The 13,438-nt window shown below is 42.9% G+C and overlaps 1 protein-coding gene across 3 annotated transcripts in view; it reads left to right on the top strand.

Moving 5' to 3' along the window:
* Positions 1 to 13,438, top strand: part of zfhx3 (zinc finger homeobox 3) — a 139,524-nt gene that overhangs the window by 49,308 nt on the left and 76,778 nt on the right. For all 3 annotated transcript variants that reach the window (XM_035999572.1, XM_031324122.2, XM_031324120.2), the window contains 2 exons: positions 1 to 580; positions 4,805 to 5,301. In XM_035999572.1, the coding sequence (XP_035855465.1) occupies positions 1 to 580; positions 4,805 to 5,301 (1,077 nt within the window). The remainder of the gene's footprint in view (positions 581 to 4,804; positions 5,302 to 13,438) is intronic.

Below are 13,438 nucleotides of genomic sequence, written 5' to 3'. Positions count from 1 at the left end.
GTGTGTAACTACTCAACCACCACAAAGGGCAACCTAAGTATCCACATGCAGTCGGACAAGCACCTGAACAACATGCAGACACTACAGAATGGAGGCACCATTGGCACTGGGCAGGAGCAGGTGTTTGGACATACCCCAGGAGGAGTGGTGGCTGTTCCCTCAGTGACCCAGGCCAGTAGCCATCACCCTCCTCACCACCATCCTACACAGTCCTCCACCCATATGGCTGTATCGTGTGGGGCCCCCTCCCCGACCAAGCCGAAGAGCAAACCTACTTGGCGGTGTGAGGTATGTGACTACGAGACCAATGTGGCACGGAACCTGCGTATCCACATGACCAGCGAGAAGCACATGCACAACATGATGCTGCTCCAGCAGAATGTGACTCAGATGCAGCATGGTCGACTTGGCTTGGGAGCCATGCCTTCACCTTCTGAGGCTGAGCTCTACCAATATTACCTGACCCAGAACATGAGCCTTCCACCAGGCCTCAAGATCGACCCAGCTGGAGCTGAGGCCCAGTTCCTGATGGGGAGCTTTCACCTGGATCCCAACATGGCCGCCCTGGCCCCTGCACTTGGTGAGCCCCAATTGTTGCTTCTCTTTTGCTCTCAGAAACACCCCTAGTTGCCACAAAATCACAAAGTACAGTTCAGATATATTTCATTTATGTAGAATCAGTTTCAGTACAACTTGATCTTGATTCTTAATTTATCAATTTACAGGACCACAGAACGTTGATGCCATTCACTTTTTATTCTGGTAACAACACACAAAATAATGAGCAAGAATATCTACATTTTGCCCCTCTCCACTGCTATGTATGCTAGGTATATCACCACTTTTTACTTTTGGCGGCTGCCTTTCTTTTATATGCCCTAAGGTATGCCTGTCCTGGTGAACTTGACATCATTCTCTCATTTTACAAGCAGAGTGTCACGGAAATATAAAGAGGGAGAGTTGAAAGAAAGATAATCCATTTGAGACAAGTTTACAGCAGGGGGGGGGCTTACCCCAGACCCTTTCCATATGTCCTTACTGATAGTGTACATGATAATAGTCTTCATGACAGTAGGAATATGCTCAATACCTTAATCTCACATCCATAGTAAAACCTTCTCCTGCACCAGTATGCCTAAATGTAGGCTGTACATGTAGCTATAACTATGCCAAGCCCAGAGGTAATTTGTTTTTCCTTGACAAGACATCTACTCTAAGTGACACTGTATTGATGTGACTTTAACAGAATTCTGAAGTTCACTTTGTGATACCCACTTTTGCTCACAAAAGGTGAGTTAGCGGGCCAAACTATTTTGTCTTCTTCTTGCCCTCCCCCTCAGGCAGCCAGCTTCAGCTTTTTTGTCATTATTACCAAACTGCTGCAGAACTTTACCACTGGAGTTCTCCATTTTTTTTTACTTTTTAATTGCAGCTATAAATTTTATCTTGGTCAAAGATGGGAGGTTAGAGGGCTCAGCATGGGTAATTCAGCAGCATAGAAAAGTATTTGGCAGGCCAGCTACAACCCCACAGTTTGTACAGACTTGTCTCCAACTGTCGCCAGTTCAAAGACACAAACAAGAATTGATTGCTGTGACTAATTATTTTTTCCCTCTTCTGCCATCTGGTTCATTTTCCTGTGAGGTGAGCTGTAATAAGCATGTTACAAGGGAGGCAATGATGACACAGTCTGGGCCCATAAACTACAGTGGTGACATCCTCAGTTAAACTTTAAGGAACTCTTAAGCCATCATACACAAACACTCTGATATTAACTCTACAGTATGATACGATATGATATGATAATCTGTTGAGGGAATCTGCCATCACAAGGAGATCTCAGACCAAGCAGCTAAAGTGAGAGGGTGCGCTTTCATGCTCTCACTGTGGATTTTTGACTTTTGCGACCTCATATGATTTCAGCCTCCTGGTAATCCTCGTTCCCAAGACTCAGGTTCTGTAGTGAAAGTAAGATATGAGATGGAGTGCAAGAGAGTAAAAGAGAAGGGAGGTGGATGTGCCTTTTAGCTATTAGTGTTTGAATTTGTTGTCTAACGTACACTGTGAAACAACACAAAAGACAAGTCGGACAGCTATTCACTTTATAACAATAGTTTTGGAAAATGAATAAGCAAAATATGTAATGTGTTAAGATTTTTAAAGTTTCACATAGCACTAGCAATCATATATATATATATTAGGGCTGTCAAACAATAATTTTTTTTAATCGCGATTAATCGCTGAAGTTCTATAGTTAATCGCGATTAATCGCATATTTTATCACATGATTAAAATTCTATTATTTTGCATTTCAGAACAGTTTTTAAGTACATATTAACAATCAAAAGCAATTTTTACCAGTGTATCTTGATTGGGAATCAAATGAATGCAAAGAAAGTTACTTTATGAACTTGATTTTAAGATTTGTAATTATTTATTTACTGTAAACAAAAGAAAAATGTGTGAATCTGTCATTATTGCACAATTCCTCCAAGTACCTAACTAAAAAACTAAAAATCCCTTTCCTTACTAGAGTCAATATAGTGTTTAGTAACTCCTAAATAATGTTGATTACTCACTGACGTCCAGTGATCACCGGTTAATGAGCAGCTCATTTCTGCACAAGTCCGTGTTAACATAGCCCATCTCCACTCTTACCCGGCGACAGAGAAACAGGCTGAATAGTCCGGTACACTGTTGTTTCCACAACAACAAAAACACAGCAGTCTCTGAACTCTCGTTGGGAGTTTCGTTGAAGTTGGATGTAGTCCAGTTTTTGTCTAATGAGCGGACACTTGCAAGCAGGATTGATGGAACAGGTGGCTGGCTAGCATTAGCTTTCCACCTAGCTAGGTTATACTCCAGCCCCCGTTCGCATTTCACCGCTGAGGATGTCCCCCCGTGATTGCCCGCTCCGGCCGCCGCAGCTGCTCGCTCCGGCCGCCGCAGCTTGCTGCTCGCTCCGGCCACCGCTGCTGCCCGCTGGTCAAACTAACCTGTACGGCGGGCCACAGCAACCTCTTATTTCTGAACATTCATCTCTCCCCCGCCCCCCGAGGGCCGGTGGTCTAGCATTAAGTTAACTGTACTACTATGCTTAGCTCCGTAGGTGGTAGCTCAAGCTTGACGTGCTTCGGTGATTTTTTAATTCGGCTTTACACAATGTGCATATGGCTTTTGACTTGTGTACGAGCCGTCCAGGAGTTTTGGAAAATAAAAAGCGCCATTCAGGATTTCATTGCTGCTGTCTTTCTCCATCATGCCTGCAGCCTGCAGCAGCAGGATGTGTTACGAGGAAGTGGCAGCTTGATGATAAGTAACGGTACTGGAAAGGGTCAAAATAGTAGCCTGTTAGGCACGACGCAAAGCCGAGTGAAGTGTAAAATAAATTAATAAATGGCGGCATGTGATTAATGCGATTAAGAAAAAAAAATGAATCGCATCGCGTCGGCCCTTAATCGCATCGCGATTAATGCATTAACGCTGACAGCCCTTGTGTATATATATATATATATATGACACATGTATATACCTTCACAATATTATGGTTATATTATGTTTTTTTTATATGTAAAAGAGGTGCAAAGCTACAAATTAGAATCTTGGCCCAATGGTCTACAACCAGGAACATGATCCAGGTCTGTAGTAAATCATTGAATCTGCTTAGTAATGGAGAATGAGTTCCAGGTAGAAATTAGAGATTCAAGGTGCAGGAAAAGACAGGACTGGGATAGCGATTGGGCATGTGTGTGCATCTCTGTATTTGTAAGAGAATGTAAGAAGCCATAACTGGGGAGCTGGGTCTGTGAGTGATTTCAGAGGGCTTCTCAAAGGTCTCCCTCTCCTGGCTATAAAAACTCAGGTAATGGAGAAAAGTCCAAGAGCAGGCTGCATACTGCAGCAATAAATAAAAAGGAGCTGCTGGAATTAATTTAGTGTAAAGCCAGGCAGGGTCAGGCCTGCATGCTCAGTCTGGGCAGTGAACGATTAAAGATCAGCAAGCAAAGGCAAAAACTCTGGCTGCTCTTACCTCATATTTTTAGCGTTCCTTTTTAAAGTCAGCTTTCCCAGACTGTACAGACATTAGTTCTGTAGTTGGTATGGTGTCATATGTACTTGCTGTGTTTTTCCCCCTCTTTATCATTTAGACTCAGTACCAAGCAGAATTCATCTTTTAGATGTCCACATTGATTTAGAGGCAATCTGGAGTGAAAGAAGCAGTAATGTGTGCTTAGGAACTCCTTAGTTCTTCAGTAATGATAAAATCACTTGCTTTTTCTGTGGAGCTCATGGCCTCTGGAGTTGATTTACAGACAGGCCATGAAAGTGCACCAGCCCAAACAGGGTGATGTGTACGTTCATTCTCTGGCAGTGTGAGGTTTTGGTCCTTATGAAAAAAGTCCAGGCTTTGTTTTTTCTCAACTCAAAGCAAGGATAGCTATCGGTCCATAAATACATACATGCACATTGTCCTCCATGCAACGTCATACCAACAGAGTGTACTTTATCAAAGTTAAACAGCTTTACTTTACCTGAGATGCTATTCATTCAGAGAGTGCGCAAAGTATGACTTCCTTTAGAAAACACTGCGTGCTAACTCAAAAATAATAAAATAATGATGTATACGTCATAAAGTAAATTACTGAGGGTTAAAGTGGTCTTTAAAAACCGAACTCTGATAAAGAGTGTAAGCTTTGAATATGTCTAACAACATGATAAGTTTATGTTTGCAGCCATCTAAAAACTTTTCTCTCCTCTTTTCCTCTTTCTTTTTGTCTGTCTTTGTGTTCCCCGCGCATTCTAGTAGGTGGGGAGATCCCTATGGACGTGCGGCTGGGCGGTGGGCAGTTGGTTTCCGAAGAACTGATGACCCTGGGAGAAAGTCTATCACAATCCAGTGACCCCTCCCTTAAGCTCTTTCAGTGCGCTGTATGCAACCGCTTCACCACTGACAACCTGGATGTGCTTGGCATGCATATGGGAGCTGAACGCAGCCTACCGGAGGAGGAGTGGCGTGCTGTGGTGGGTGACTCTCACCAGTGCAAGTTGTGCCACTACACCACTCAGCTCAAGGCCAACTTCCAGCTGCACTGCAAGACAGACAAGCATGTGCAAAAGTACCAGCTTGTGGCCCACATCAAAGAAGGGGGCAAAGGCAATGAATGGCGCCTGAAATGTGTGGCTATAGGCAACCCAGTGCACCTGAAGTGCAATGCCTGCGACTACTACACGAACAGCCTGGAGAAGCTGAGGATGCACACTGTCAATACCCGCCATGAGGCTAGCCTCAAACTCTACAAGGTTAGTGGTCTTCAAACTCCTTTATCACACCCACCACTCAACCTTGTCATGACAGTGTATCACAATTTTCACATCATTACTGAATATATACATAAATGGGGGGAAAGAGCATGTGCATAGGTAGAATGTCTATATTATTGCACTATTTGAGGTGTTCTAATATTACAGAGAGAAGTAGTATGTCTGTGTCATATTTGGGAGTATTTATTATTATATTATTATTAAACTTTAATGAGTTTTTCACAAATGGCAAAATATGTCCTTAATCCTCTTCCCACTAACGTGATGAGGCATGAATAATAGCCTTGTTGTGTAACTCTTGCCTTCCAAGTAGTCATATAGAAGCAGGGCCTCAGTGCTACCATGAGAAGAACATGGCAGGTGAGGCTGGTTTGGAGGCTTAGAGGGGAATCACTAGGAGACGAATGAAGAAGTGTGAGGAGACAGAGGTTTGGTGCTAATACTCCTCGGAGCAGGAAAGGCTGAATCGTTCTCGACAGCCGTATTGATTTTTGCTGGACTTGGAGCTTCACCTTCTCCTCTAATCATTCCATAATAGCCAATGGATGAACACTCTCCGAACAAATGGCCATAAATCTAACAGGCCTGATTCCACTTAGGTACCTATCCTGTGTGTCTGCGGCTTTGGCCACTCTGCGCTTAACCCAAACTGGCATAGCTGCGCATGCACGCACACATACATACAAAACACATACAAACAGTGACAACGTACACTCCCTGTTAGCCTACATACACACCAATCTAACATATACCACTGTAATGTGCTCCCAGTAGATGTTGCCTTTTGTATATAATAAGTCCACTCCATTGTCAAGTGTTTGACTATTAAAAATTAAACAGGAATAAGTATTTAAACAGCTCTATTGTGTGCCACTTTTGGTATCTTAATATATTACAGTATGACTTCTTTTGGAAAGGAGGCACTAAAAGGCATGTGAAAAATGTGCTGCTTCAAGCATGGTGTTTTTAATCACATTTATAACTAAGGTGAAGTGGTCCATTTAAACCGCCTCAAAAAGGCTGTCTATTTGAAAATCATCCAGGATTTTGAGTGGATCCTCAGAACCACTGGCATGACAGACCTGTTTCCTGTCCACAAAGCCTTTCTACTGAAATCCTAGCAAAAGAGAGAACATGTTTTGTGGGAAAGGTATGATGTAGGGCTCCTAGTACAGCTATTAAAGGGGCCAGGGGACACAGGAGGTGTTGAGTGGAGAATATGCAGTTTTCACCAGGACAAGCGAGAGGACCACAGGAACATTTTCAGATGCACAGGGTATTCATAGATGCATACGGATTCAAATATGCAACATACTTTACAAATGTGTGGGGTCAGTTGTGAGACAGCAGAAACGTATAGCCCATTATCCTTGAGTTTTTTTTTTTCCAGCCCATGGTCGTCCTCTCCTGGCTTTAGCTGCTGCACTTACTGGCCCACATTCCTATGACAGTCTCACATTAGACCAAAATAGACATATGCTCTGGCATACTCTCTCTTTCTTTCTCACACCTTTTGGAGGGAGACTTGTTTTGTCTCGCAGCATAGGGTACAATTTATATTACATTATCTTTGTGCTTTCTGCTTTGCTGTGAGCCCGATAGGCAAAAGAGAAACATCATTTTTTTTTTTCTCCTCGCTCTTTTTCCGCACAAGTTTTTAAGAGAGAAGAGACATGTGTCATACTGCAGCTCAGGCTGTGGGGGATTAAATATGTACAACACATCCAGGCATGATCATTTTTTATGACTTAAGCCTCTTAAGATGGCTCCATATTTCTTAAAACCAATTGATCTTCCGAGTAAGAGTGTGTGCATTTGTCCAAAAATTACCTGCTGCCTGAGAAAACCGTGGTCCTCATAAGCTCTCCTCATCGCAGACACTACTCAAAAACAGAGATGTTCTGGAGTTGACAAGAATTATTACAATATTTAAGACTCACAAATGTGATTAGTGGACAACAAGAACATGGTTGTGAGGTCTCTTTGGCAGCACAGGCTCCCCACTTGACAATGTCACAGTCTTCGTACTGCATTTGATTTACTGTCCTGGTAGAGATACTGACAAGCAGAAACCCACAGTGGCCCACAAGCCTGTAAACCCAACTTGGTATATTATGCAAAGACGAAAAAAGGAAAATCACCAATAATTTATTCTTCTCCAATGAAATACGATGCAAATAGCACCATTTTTAAGCTTTTTGGGAGAAAATAAATCATCAAGTCAGCATAAACAGGCTGTATGATGTGGGAGATGCTTGGGACACTTCACCCAAATCAAACTGGTTTGCATTAAACAGGCCCTTTGTGTGCACAGCTCCATATAAATTGGAGCCTGTAATTACTGGAATTAAAAAGGAAGGTTTAAACTGAGGGCTAAGCTGGATGGGATAATTTGAGAGTCTGTGGTATGCGGCCCATATTAGGGCTTTCTAAAAATATCACCCCCACTACCCCAACTATTGGAATGTTCCAAAAGACCACAGAAAGATCCTGCAAGTCATCCTGACCACACGGATCACCACACAGTGGGGGGTGATGCCGTTTTCCCTGTGTACTGTGTTCTCAGTTGAGGCATACCCATTCTGAGCACTGTGTGTTCTGCCAACACACCCCTGTGCTCTGAAGATAACTTTCACCTTCTCTTTTTCCCATGGACCGTAGGGATTATAGTGGCTCTGATGATAGCGTGATGGTCACCCATCTGCTCCTAGTAAGGTCACTCCTAAACACAAACAGATGGATTCTGTTGCAATACCCGGATAACCTAAATGTTAGTTTGTGTACTGTATGTTTTTAGAATACCTAGCTCTCCCCTGAGACTCTCTTGATCTTGAACAAACCCAGCTTCCATTCTCGTTTTACAATTAGCCATGTACATAATATCTGAATATGATAGCCCTTATCCCACCAGCAGTAGGCCTCAGGGCTTGGCTATGTGTGAGTGTGGAGGTGAGATGAGTGGAACTAATCCAGCTCCCAGGCCCTGGCTGCTCTGGCCAGACAGAAAGGGTGGGGCCTAACCAGGCCCAGCCACAGGCCTCAGCTTCCAGTCAAGGGTTGGGGGAAAGGGGAGGAGCATGGGGAGTTAGCTGGCTACCTTCCTTGTCTCGGGGGCCGGTGCAATCGGCGGTAATTGAGATTGATTGGATGTTATTTTTCCTCTTGCAAATGTAGTCCATTAGCTTGGCACACGCATAATCAGTTTAGAGCGCAGTTAGCCGAATGTAATCATGTTCCTCGGTGTCTGCTAGCACAAAATCCACTCCAGATGCCGCTTGGCCATGGAAAGAAAGGGAGAAAGTGCCGTCACTATCAAATGGGGGATCTTTAACCAAGAAAGTCCTAACACCCCACCCTCTGTCCTGGTCCCGCTTTATTGAGCACACACATAACTATACAAACTTCTCACCTATCTCTGTCTCCACCTTACACACACAGTCACATCCACTGTCTGCTCCGTACCTATGAGAACAAGGCTTTTGATCATATGTTCTGCATCTTTAACTGCACTAACATAGTGTTAAGTGGAGCCCAGCGGCTTGCCCATTAACAAACACAATACTGTATCTTGGATGGAGTTACTGCTCTTATTTTACCCTTCAGTGCAATCCAAAAGAAACAATGAACACTGAGGAAAGAAAATCTCTACACTTTGCAAAGAGCAAATAATCACAATCAAACATAATAGAGGAAAGGAGGTAGTAATGTAAGTGAAGGGATTAGTGGTTACATGAAAAGGCATTAAGGTGGTTCACTGATGATCCTTCTCAGCAGAAGCACTGGCTTCTCAGACTCAGGAATGCAAAATGTGTTGACCTCTTCCCATTAATGATCATAACTACCAGGATTGACTCCAATCCTCATGGACTATTTAATAGTACTGCTGACTTAGATTTAGGACAAGTGCCCACTAGATGACAGGATGTCTGATTTTGGTGTCCCAGATGAGATTTTTACACATCTTAAGGATTATTATGGTGTCTTGTTGTTCCTACTGCGACAGGGTTGGCACCTCAATATCTAATTCATCTACCGAGCTCCTAAATTATTCTGGGATGTCCCAATCATGCTTCATATTTTTTGGTGGTCTTATAGCACGTTCAGACAGATGAGCCCAAATTGTTATGCTGGCCAATGTCAAGACAAAAATGACAGGTACATGTCCTCTGGCGAAATGACATCTAGTGGGCGCCTGGCCTTACACGCTTACCCACCAGACATTTCTAAGAAGAGGAGGGGTAAGAGAAGGATGGAGAGACAGACAGGAGAGAGGGATGGGGTTGGAAGGATAGATACTCTGCTAATTATCATGGCTAGCCTATGATTGTTCAGTAATAGTGCTCAGTGGGAAAGGTTGCAGCAGTTCCAGGAAGAGCTGAGCTCTGATTTACTGGTACTACCGCTCTAATAAAGCGCTTGCTGCACATCCTGGGAGACAGCCCATTCTCTCCTTTCACATGCACATGCACATGCACATGCACATACAGACAGACACACACACACACACACACACACATACACAGAAAGTGCCAGCAGATGACAACATAGGGCTCATGAAATGCATCATTTTAATTGCTCAAAGAGAAGTTCTTGTATGAATAATGTGATTCGGAACAAGTGATGTACACGTGATAAAAGGCTTCACTCTAAAGGAAGTATTTAAATTCTGCATGGGCTCTTATAACACCTCCTCAGTCAACACAGTCATGACCCTAAACCCCGGTTACCCTCTTTGCATCAGTAGTTGCCTGCAGGGCATTGAGCTATAGTGTCCTACCTCAAACCGCTGTTACTCTGAGTGGTAAGTGGAACAAGGAAGGAAAGGCATACAACAGAAATCAGTGTGGATTGGAGAGAGGGGCTGTCAGACAAGTAAGGGGGGCTGGTAGGGCTTAGTGTTTGGCAGTGTGCAAGAGTTTCACAACTCTTCATGCTCCCACCCCTTGAGAAGGCCAGGGAGAGGGTCAGGCTTTGACCCATGGCACAGCTGCTGTTGCTGCTGTTGCTGCTGCTTATTGTATGTGCAACCGCCCTACTGTGGGTGTTGCTGGGACTTACAAAGTGACAGTGAAAGAAAGTGAAAGAAGGGGAGCAGAAAGCTGCTTAGATGGGGTAGGCTGGTCTTTCCCCAGTGCATTACCAGGCCAGATTCTCCATCCTGGGTCTGTGGTGGCGATAGAGATGCATTCTCTGTGTCCCATCACATAGAGCCATAGGATGATTAGAGTAGGGATAGAGATGATGTGTTACATTATCAGATGGGAGTTGGAGATCCTTGGTCATTGTGTTAATGGTTGTTTGTTTTGATTAGATTTGTTTTTGTTTTTGGACAAGAGCAGCAGAGCACGCTCCTGCTAATGTGCAGGGAAGCTGCTGTCTCCAGTCTCATCATCAAAGAAAGGCAGATTGGTGTTTGGGGAAGGAAAGGAATATGAGCCAAGGTTACAGATATCGGTTTTTGTGACTGGGGTTCATAACAGTTCAAGGCAGAGATAAGTTCCACTAGGGCTGAAAGTCATAATCACGATTATTTAACACAATTACACATTGACTTGTGGAAAGATGTTGCAATTATTGAACTTAAAAAAACAGTGAATAAGTTAAACAAATCAACAGTGAGAACACCTAGAACTGTGAAATTTCTCTTAATACTTTTCCCATTTGAATTTTTTTTTTTCATTCAGAACATGAGACAAAATAGGAATTTTCTTGCTAAATAAAAATATTCTGTTTTTGTGATTATTAGGAGCCAGCCCTAAGTTCCACTTTGTGCACAGTAGGGGGTTTTGTCACTATGGGAAGTGATGTATAGTGTAGATATCTTTTTTTTACAGACAAGAAACAGTTTCTTAAACATAACTGTCAAACATCCTTCAGTCCATTCTGCTTCTTTCTACCTTTTCCTACCTTATCTTCGTTGTCTCCATATAATTAATAAACATAACAAATAGGGGGTGAAGGGACCCATAAAACAAACCAGTATGGATAGTGAACCAGTGGGTGGTCTAGAGTGGGGATCTGCTTAAGGTTAAAAATCTTTAATCAACCATGCTGGAAAACTAAACATTCTCCTCAGCTAAATCCTCTGTCTGTGTCCACCATCCCACTCCGTCTACTTATTCTTCAGCTTGTTACAAGTTCCTTGCCCCTCACTTGAGAGCCAAATACCGTTAACGTTATTGTCAACACATTGATTCAGATCTAGCTCCCATAAAAATGAAGACACATAAAGCTTTCCAGGCTTTAATTTGTCTTGAAATGTTGTGATTATGACAAATGGTAAAATACAGTTCTTCCTTTCCCTCTAAAATGATTGTAGGAGATGGGGTCACTATCAAGAGGACAATTACATCTTGGAAAAAGTTCTTACTGCACCAACTGGAGGGTCTCTGTATCTAATCAGTGTTATACCTTGGCTCTGCCTGCCTCTATCTTGTCAAGATGGTATTACAGACATGTCAGTTATGGTCCTGTGTTTCTACCACCCCCACTGCAAAGATGCCAGAGAGATAGTATCCCTTTTCCCTTGTCTTTAAAAAGACCTGTTTAGGATTTCATTTTATCAGCGGCCTCTTCAATTTTGCTATGAACTTATTATGTATTTGGTAGTCAAACTGCAATAAAATGAGTTTCCATGTTGGCTGACTGTCATTACATTTACATGCACACAAATGACTCAATTACTATAAATGCCCAGATTGAAGTGATTGGTAAAGGCCTTTTTTATGTTTTGCAATTACCAAACTTCCCCAATAACGTTAAATAATAAAGTTTACATGTGTTGTTTGATGGCCAAGTTAATATATGGAATTATGTGTGGTTGCCTACAGGCCACAAGACATATTACTGTAATATAGTAGCACTAATGCTAATTTAGGGATGTTACTGCTCTACAGAGCACCTTAACATGAGCTTTCTTTCTTGTAGTGTTAGTTGTAAGATGAAAGCTGCTGCATGTGGCTCGAAACATTGAAACAACACAGACTTAGCTGCTGATGTATTTTGAGTGCATGCAAACACACTGTGCAACTATCATGGCTTGAATCAAGCGTCTCACAGGTCTTTTTGCCCAACTGGTCAATACATCTGGCGACCGATAGCCACCGCAGCTGAAAGACTAACAGTGGCAGTTGGCAGGTAAACACTGCATAGATGAGGCCAGATGGGGGCTCCTGTGAATCTATGTAGCTTCTAAGCCGAAGGGATGGAGAGAGTGAGGCAGGCAGGCTTACCGGCTTTGTGCCATCAATACATCAGTGGCTAAGCCACCAGATTAATGGCCTCCGAGTGGTCAGGGCCACAAAACTACTCAGCTCTGAGGTCTGTGTTCAGTGGAGCTGTACATGAAAGCAAAGGTAGGGTGAAGAGACAGATGAGGAGAGGGGAGGAGGTCTTAGGTACCAGGATGAGCACACAGAGACCTCTATTATGTTTGGGTTTGGCCTACAGAGTAGAGTCATGGGACACATACATTTTACAGAATTATGGATATGTGCCCCTGGCTGTTGTTTCATTCCCCTTGCCTTGTAATCTTCCACTTGTAAGTCCAAAATTATGTTTGTGTAGCTAAACACAATATTATGAGCCGTATTAATTCATTTTATATTTATGTATTTATAACTGAGCACATTTAGTTTCTAAGCACAACCTGTTGGCTTTGTTGTTTGGCAGTTGGATTCAAAGCAATGCTTGATTTATAGTACTGCAGCCATTTAAATATCTCCTAAATGCACAGAGCATGTACTGCCTTTGTTTTACCTAGGTTTTCCTTTGTGTTAACAAATCTGCCCCGAAGGTCTTTCCATTTTGTGGTGCATCGATTACTGTTGGATTGCAGAACTCCAGCAATTTTTTCTCGCCTGGATTTCATTGTTGTTAGTGATGGGTCAGAGAGGTGCTGATGCCTGCATGCATGCTTACCTCAGAGCATTTTATTTTGGATGGGTTATGTAGCTCAAAATGTGACATGAAGTGCTCTGGGCAGTGAAAAGTCCACCTCACCTCTCTGTGACCACTATCAAGGCTTGAGTAAAAATGAACCATCCACCAGTTTCCAGAGGACCATTTTCTGTGTAGAGTTTTTATTTGAAACAGTGGGGCCTCAGAGGCCTTTTCT

This window comes from Sander lucioperca, chromosome 3, assembly GCF_008315115.2.
Source record: "Sander lucioperca isolate FBNREF2018 chromosome 3, SLUC_FBN_1.2, whole genome shotgun sequence".
Lineage (NCBI taxonomy): Eukaryota > Metazoa > Chordata > Actinopteri > Perciformes > Percidae > Sander > Sander lucioperca.
This window is presented reverse-complemented; position numbering and strand designations above follow the sequence as displayed.